The sequence below is a fragment of the Fulmarus glacialis genome, unplaced genomic scaffold (genome assembly GCF_000690835.1).
Source record: "Fulmarus glacialis isolate BGI_N327 unplaced genomic scaffold, ASM69083v1 scaffold20153, whole genome shotgun sequence".
NCBI lineage: Eukaryota > Metazoa > Chordata > Aves > Procellariiformes > Procellariidae > Fulmarus > Fulmarus glacialis.
In genome coordinates this window covers 4,730-12,688 of record NW_009202542.1, presented here as the reverse complement: position 1 = coordinate 12,688, position 7,959 = coordinate 4,730, and the positions used below count along the sequence as shown (strand labels likewise).

The window sequence follows — 7,959 nt, the reverse complement described above, 5'->3', positions numbered from 1 at the left end:
ACATGGTCCTGGGCAACTGGCTCTGGGTGTCCTTGCTGGAGCAGGGGGTTGGATCAGCTGGACCCCAGAGTCCCTGTCAGCCTCAGCCATTCTGTGATTCTGTATGGTGTGCGTTCTGGAAGAGACTTGATTGCACAGCATGACACGCAGGCATCCTGTAAGGAAGATGAAACTGTGCGCACTCTCATGTCTGTGTTCATACGTAGGCCCTGGAAGATGCTTTCTTAGCCATAGATGCCAAGCTCACCACTGAGGAGGTGATTAAAGAGCTCTCTCAGATGGCTGGGCGACCCCAAGATGATGAAGATGAGAAGGAGAAAGTTGCTGACGAAGATGATGGTAAGTCAGATGCCACTGAATAGACAAGACTGCAGCTCCAGGCCAGGGACTGAGAGCAGTTGGGCCAGGTCTCCTTTAGCAGAAGGTTTTCTGTCCAAATTTCTCAGTTAAATTTCATCTGGAGTTGAACTGCCACCCCTCAGCACTGTTTATTGCTTTGGGCTGGTGCTAGGAGAATTCTGATTCATTTGGTAGCTTAATCCTATGAACAACGAAGCAGTCTGTCACAGTGTTCCATAGGGCTTCCTCCATGGGGTGCAGAGTTCTAGGATGTGTCAGAAACCTCTGAGCTGGGAAGTGGGCGAAGTTGTGAGGTGAAACAGTGTGATGGCCCGTGCTTAACTCTGCCAGGCTGGTGGCAGACACCAGCTGCAGATAGGATTGAACTAGATTCTGGTCTCTTCAGCAATTCTTTTTCTCACAAAGCAGCAAATGTGCTTTTCTACCAGCAAGTAGTTGCTAGACCATGAAGCCAGCTAGAAGGTGAATCCCAGGGTAGAATCCTTTGCTGCTCTCGGCTGAATATCTTGTGACTAGCCTTGAAGCAGATGTAAAGTGATACCGTCACCTTGAACACTGTGTGTTGGTCTGAAAATGCTGAATTTGTGGGCCGTCATTCTCTAGCTGACAGGGACAAAGTGGTTTTTTGTTTGGTGGTTTTGGTTGGCTTCTTTTTGTCCTGTCCTTTCAGGAGTATTTGGGATATGAGTATTTCTTTTCCTTTTGGGATTAATTAGCAAAGATGATAACCAAGGGGATGTCAGTAGGGAAATGGTGGTCATTGGCTCATAGTTTAGGGAAAGTCATCCTGTTTTCTGTCCAGTGTCCCACTTGGGAGATACTGCATTCACATTTATTTAACTTTAAATGGCAACTCTTTTGCCGCTGAATTTGTATTAGACTACAGAAATGCCTAAAGCTGTTCTATCACCTCTTTGTAAGTGTCTGGATTACAGCTGGGCGGGATCCCTGTGGTCCTTAAGGCCCATAGAGCAACAAAACCTTCTTGTTCCTGGTTGCAGTATTAATGAACAAATCTGCACATGAAAGTGGTCTATCTGCTTCGCCCACAGCTTCAGATGAGCCTGCACTCATGAAATATGATTACCCTCCAACCTTACAGCTAATTTAAACGCTCTGTGCTGTCTACAAGTCAGCCAGATAGCATCAGAGGCTGGAGGCACGAGGGTAACTTGCAGACTGCATGCATCAGCTGTGGTTAGAAGCCATTCCCCTGCCATTTGCGTATTGTTCATCTGCAGCGCCTGGAAGCTGTGGGACGGTGCAGGCCTGGCTGCGTTTGTGCCTGCTAGTGATCAGCCTGTTAAGCGTTGCTGAAACCTTGTCTGCAATAGCAACCTCCAGTCAGGGCATAACCCAGCATGTGCTGCACAGCTGCTGCTGTGGTGATGTATCCTGCTTTCTGACCCTCTTTGTCCTCACCCCCCTCCCCCTTTCCATTTTTAGTGGATAATGAGGAAGCTGCTCTTCTGCATGAAGAAGCCACAATGACCATTGAGGAGCTTCTCACACGTTATGGACAAAACTGCACCAAGAACCTCAAAAACAAGTCTTTAGCTCCAGCTGGGGAGAACGCTGCAGAGGGGACAGGCAAGCAGCATGATGGGGAGTCAAATATGAATGGAGAGGCTGACCCAGGGGAGCTTACCGACCACAAGGAGAGGAAGAATGGGAAGCCAGATGAAGAAATCACGGGTATTTCCTCCACCTCAGACAAAGCCAGCGCTGGAGGCAACAGCCCTGCTCTGCAGAAGCCTGAACTAGGCAAAGGTGACGAGGCCGTCACCTCTTCTACTGGGGAGGCCGGGCCCTCCTGCTCCTCTACGGGAAAGCCCCAGCGCACAACCAAATCCAAATTTTTTGAGGACAGTGAGGATGAGTCAGATGAGGTTGAGGAAGAGGAGGAAGACAGTGAGGTAGGAAACAGCACTGGGACAGAGTGGCCTTCTGGCTGGGCAGAATGCATTGCTTACTGTGGTACTTGAGCTACGAGCCTCTGGCTCATCCTAGGTGTGTCCTAGGAGTAGGTTTTTCAGGCTGATACTTTGAAACCATCTCATGGGAGTGTCGGGGATTGTTTAGATAACCCTGAAGGAAACATACCCTCATCTGTGCAGCGGCCATAACGGATAGCCCTTGGTCTTGCTGCATGCACCATCCCTCCATTTGCTGTGGTAGTTGAAACTAGCTGCTGTGGTTATAGACATCAGGTGTGGGGAAAACGTACCAGGTCATCTCACTCTTCTGGGGCGAACTTATCGTCTGTCCCCAGGATGGAGGGACCAGCTGTCTGGGGAGGGCGCTGTGAGTGTCCCGTGTGACTCCTGGTGGTATCTCTTGTTTCTTGTAGGAATGCAGTGAAGATGAGGATGGTTACAGTAGCGAAGAGGCAGAGAATGAAGATGATGATGATGACACTGAAGAAGCAGAGGAGGATGAGGATGAAGAGGAGGAAATGTTGTTACCAGGCATGGAGGGGAAAGAGGAGGTGCACACCCTGTTCTTGTGTTCTGCAGCATAGTGTGGAGCCAAAGGCACTTGGTGGGGGGAACTCGGCAAGGAGTTATTTCTGTTCAGATGAGGATAAAACACCCCTTTTGTTCTCCTGAGGCTGAACACAGCTGCTGACAGCCTGACTTCAGGCAAAAGGTTGAGGGATAGGGCATGGATCTGGGCAGCAGGTTGAGATCAGAAGAGGCTGATCCCACTGCTGGGTTTGCTGTGTTTAGAAACCGCTGTGGGGGTTGGCATGGAAGGAGAGTACAGGACAGTAGCAGGACTGCTTGCTGGCACTGCTGCTCCTGGGCAGAGCGTTGCTCTTTGCCAGGCCAAGGCTGGGGCTCCTCAGCCCATGGCAGTGCTGGCGGATGGGCCAGGGACACAGGATGTCGGGAACAGGGGACTACAGCTTCCAAGGTGCCAACCTTCTCTCTTTGGAGAGATGTCCTGGCTTGCAATGAGGCTTCTGCTTGAGCTGAACTGGGGCTGGAATCGCCACATTAGAGCTGAGGGTATAGCAGGACATGTTGAACACTGGAGAATCCTGAATCGCTGATGCTTTGTGAGGCTGGAACAGAGGTATTGCTTGACGCCGCCTCTCAATGAACACACTCCTGCTGTGTTTCACACTTCCCTCAGGCTTTTCTCCGTTGTTCTGTGTGTGCTTATGGGAAGAAGGGATGAGATGCAGCACCTCAGGGTTTGGGACACTGCTGGGCCTGTGGTGGCTAGTGCGGTTCCCTTATTGACCTGATATGGAGCAAGAGAAGGGAGTCTCAGCAAAACCATTTGTTTCTTGCAGCCTGGCTCTGACAGTGGGACAACTGCTGTTGTGGCGCTTATCCGGGGCAAGCAGCTGATTGTGGCTAATGCTGGAGACTCCCGCTGCGTGGTGTCAGAAGGTGGCAAAGCTGTTGACATGTCATATGACCACAAGCCGGAGGATGAGGTGGAGCTGGCCAGGATAAAGAATGCTGGCGGCAAGGTCACCATGGATGGGAGAGTGAATGGCGGTCTCAACCTCTCCAGGGCAATCGGTGAGCAAGTCGGGGGTGAATGCTGGCATGCCTGGCTCAGAGTGCTGCGGTCAGGACAACCATGCTCCCAGCACTTGCCAGCCGCTAAGTTTAAGGAACAGTTTTTAACTGGATGATGAGTAGAACCTATTCAATATTTGATGTGGTGAGATTTCAGTCTAGTTAGAGAAAATGGCCGTGAAACTGGCAGACATCAGTGGAAAGCAACACCTAGCACCTACCAGGCTCCAGCGCAGGACGGAGTGTGTGAAGCCTCCAAGGCTGTTGTGCCAACAGCTGGGTTGTCAGAAATCACCTCATATAAACTGTCTCAAAACCAGACTGTTGACTTTTGAACAGGATTTTTTCCTGTTAGGAGGCTGTTGAAGGACCTTGGTATGTTGCTTCCTGGGGACCTAACTTTATACCAGTTTGAGCTCATGTGTTCCTGAGCCAGCCTTGCCTTTTAGTTGCACAAACTCCATCCCCCTTGCTGCAGTGTTTTAGGCAGCACCTGACTGCTGTTTGTATTCATCTTTTGGTCTTTTACAAGCAGTGTTGGAGTAATTAATGGCTTAGGAGACTGGGCATGTCTGTTAGTAGCCAAACAACATCTTGGCCCAGTCAATGGCTACAGTCTGAGCAGATGAGATGCTGGAAGTCATTAAGGAAAGGGTAGTGAATAACACTGAGAATATACTGCGAAATACACGGAGAACAGAAGGAAATGTCAGCAGCTAAGGGAGTGTGAGTGGAGAGCACTTGTGCAGAAAGACCAAAACCATTGAAATTATTATACTAGGGTAAAGAGATAAAAAGACATTTAGGATGGAAACTAAAGTCTGTTTATCTAGGGAGACACTGGCATTTTCACCTACTATTTTGCGGTGGTCCTAGAAGTCCCTTTCTGGGATGTAATTCCACATAAGCCTGCTAGTCAGAGCTGAGGATCAGTTTTTTCAAGAGAGCTTTGGCTACTGAGGGTTTGGGAAGACCTGAACCCAACAGTGTGATGTGGGCATTGCACTGAAATATCTGGCCCTGGACAGCCTGAGCTTCTGGAAAATGAGCATCTAGTGTTATCACAGCAAAGCCAAGCTAATGCTGGGGTGAGCTGCAAATCTTGCTCCAAGACATGGAATAGCTCATCTCATGAGCACTGCTGCAGGATCTCAGCCGGTGTTGTCAGATGCCATGTGCTGTTGGCCTGGTGTTGCCCCAGGAATTGGGGAGGTGGCACTTGGTTTGGGGTTAAGAGACGCCAAACTGGCAAAGGCACCTCTTTCCCATTGCACGGTAACAGCGTGTTGGGCTCGCCAAAGCTGATGCCTTGGACATGTGTCAGATTTCTCTGTCTGATGCACCCACAGCCTCATCTGCTCTGGTTGTGGGAGCACTGGCTCCAATTCTTCTGGGGTTGCCCTTTGGCAGGCCAGTGTTTCTCACTGTTCGGGGGTAGGCAGCATTGCCAGGGCCCAACCACAGCAAAAATTGATCCTCCTCTCCACTACAGGTGATCACTTCTACAAGCGGAACAAGAATCTGCCTCCAGAAGAACAGATGATCTCTGCCTTGCCTGACATCAAAGTGCTGACAATAAATGACGACCACGACTTCATGGTCATTGCCTGTGATGGAATCTGGTGAGTAGTGAGGGAGCAATTGTGCCTCTTGGGCATCACTACTCTGGTCTTTCTCTGGAGCTGGGCTTCAGGAAGGCCCAAGGGCCCTGGATGCTAATCAGCACTTTTTTGCCCATGACCTCAGAGTGTTAAGTTGGGCCCCTGAGGAGCTGTTCTCAGCTGGAGGGGTGTCACAGTGTGCTGAGCTCTGAACCCTCCTGCTCCTCACTGCACGCAGCCTTGGTTCCCATCAGCTCCCTGCCACAGCAAGGCTCTCTCGGGACACTATGGCATGACTGCTCCCTTCGCTGGTCCTTCTGACTTCTCTCTCTGCAGGAATGTGATGAGCAGCCAGGAAGTGGTGGATTTCATCCAGTCCAAGATCACACAAAAGGATGAAAATGGAATCCTGAGGCCGCTCTCCTCCATTGTAGAAGAGGTAAGGTCCAGAGCTTCACCATCCCTTCAGCACATAGTGTTTCTGCATCCCAGCTTGGTGCCTGACTCTACCCTCCCTCTCCATCAGACTGGTTTGTTCAGCACTTGGGGTATCTGGCAGCACACGGGCTGCAACGCTGGCTGGAACAGGAGCAGAGACGCCTCTGAATTGGGACCCAGTTCCTTTGGCACCCTGACCAGTCTTTCTGACCTCTAGGTTGCTGTCAAGCCAAAGGATTTTTGTCCACTTTCGGAAAACCAGGGCTGCTGAGGCTGTTTCTGTCCCTTGTCTAGTTGCGCACAGCATTTGAGCCCGGCCCGCACTGTTTTGGCCTGGCAGCCCCTAAGCTGCTGTCGGTTGCTAGAATGGGCCCAGTGTCTCAGGTTATTCAGAGTGCTGTGTCTGGGCTCTTTGCTAACCTGTCCTGTCCCTCCTCAGCTGCTGGATCAGTGTTTGGCTCCAGACACCTCAGGGGATGGCACCGGCTGTGATAACATGACCTGCATCATTATCAGTTTCAAACCCCGTAATACACACCCACCTGCTGAAAGTGGGAAGCGGAAACTGGAGGACATGGCAGCACTGGCAGCACCAGCAGAAGAGAACGGCGGTGATAACAAGAAGGCCAAGCTGGAATAGCAGGCCTCGCACAGGGACTTTGCTGTGCGCTCACCAGACTCTTGTTTCTTAAACATGCTGAACTCAAGACTCCGAAGTCTTGTCCTTTTTTTAGCCTTAGCAGAGGCCTTGTTTGTCCGTGTCCTGGTTGGGGGGTGGGGGGCGGGTCTGGTTAGCAAGGGCATGTCGCACTATTCATCTGTAACCATTCCAAAGAGGGAACCGAGGGCAGAGCTGCGCGCGGGAGCAGCCACCAGCCACAGCGCAGGAGCCCACTGCAGCTGGCAGCCTGTGAGCACAGAGCCCAGCGGTTAGAAGAAGGACGTCCCCCCATTGTCTCCATGTGGTTGTTGCCATTTCTGTGCCTGTGAATTTCTGTTCGGAGGGAAGAACTTTTTCACTGTTAAGGTTTTTTTAATCTGCACCTGATTATTTAAGGCCCTTTCTGTTTTTATTTGTGAAACAATCTGGCTGTGGTGCTGCTGCCACACCTTGTTCTGTTGTACACTTTCAATCAATACTTTTTTCAAACTAAAAGCCCGGAAAACGTAACTGTACTTCTGGTCCTTGGTTCTTTCCTGGAGGTGGGGGGTGAGGAAGGTGGGATGGGGAGGAGAATGTCTGTCCCTGGTGTCTCAGGGCGCTGTAGGGGATTGTGTCTGCAGCTCACAAGAAGCAGCTGGCTTCTGCCACGTGGCTGCAGAGCGCTAGCCCCTGCTGCAGCGCTTGGGGCTACTGCCACTCCATTACCCTGCTCAACTGAGGACAGTCTGTTGCACACGGAGCAGGAGACAAGTGTCTGGAGACATTGTGTCTGCTGAAGGGACAGGGGTACCAGTCACCCTCCTGAGCTAACTTGTCTGCAGCATGCGTGCTCCCTTCAAGGTGTGACAAGAGGCAGCTCCTACCTGGTGTGCTGGATGGTGTAAAGCTTGTACAACGTGTGTCGATACTGCAGCTGCTCCCGCAGGAGTGAAGTCGCTGGGCTATAAACCACTGATGAGAAGGTCGGCTGCTACTCCCTGCTGCTGTGCCCCCTCGCCCTTCCACCTGGCGTGGTGTGGAGCACAGGGAAGCAGGCCATGTCACCTGGTTTGCAGGCCATGTCACCTGGCACAACTTCCTCCAGCTGCTCTGGGGTTCCTGTGTCACAGGGGAGTGCCCTTGGCAATGCCTTGCACTGCAAGTCTTCCCTCTTTGAAGATGAACTCCACCCTCCTGGTCCTGGCCTGCTGTCTCAGCCTCTGCAGTTCAGTCAGCTCATGCCTCACCAGCCTGGATGGGTGCATCTTGCGTCATCTTTGAGCACCTTCCCTGGTGGCCCTCAGCTTAAGCCCCTGTGTCTAGTGGCTCTCCAGCGATGATGTGTCCAGACCCGATCTGTTTTGGTCCCTGGATCATCAAA

The 7,959-nt window shown here is 51.5% G+C and overlaps 1 protein-coding gene across 1 annotated transcript; it reads left to right on the top strand.

Moving 5' to 3' along the window:
* Positions 1-206: 206 nt before the first annotated feature.
* On the top strand, positions 207-7,096 carry PPM1G (protein phosphatase, Mg2+/Mn2+ dependent, 1G; the record flags this gene model as incomplete). The annotated part of the gene is made up of 7 exons (XM_009574333.1): positions 207-339; positions 1,807-2,276; positions 2,711-2,848; positions 3,662-3,896; positions 5,389-5,518; positions 5,834-5,936; positions 6,375-7,096. Coding segments are annotated over 7 exons (1,410 nt in total), but the record flags the coding sequence as incomplete, so codon positions are not given.
* Positions 7,097-7,959: the final 863 nt, after the last annotated feature.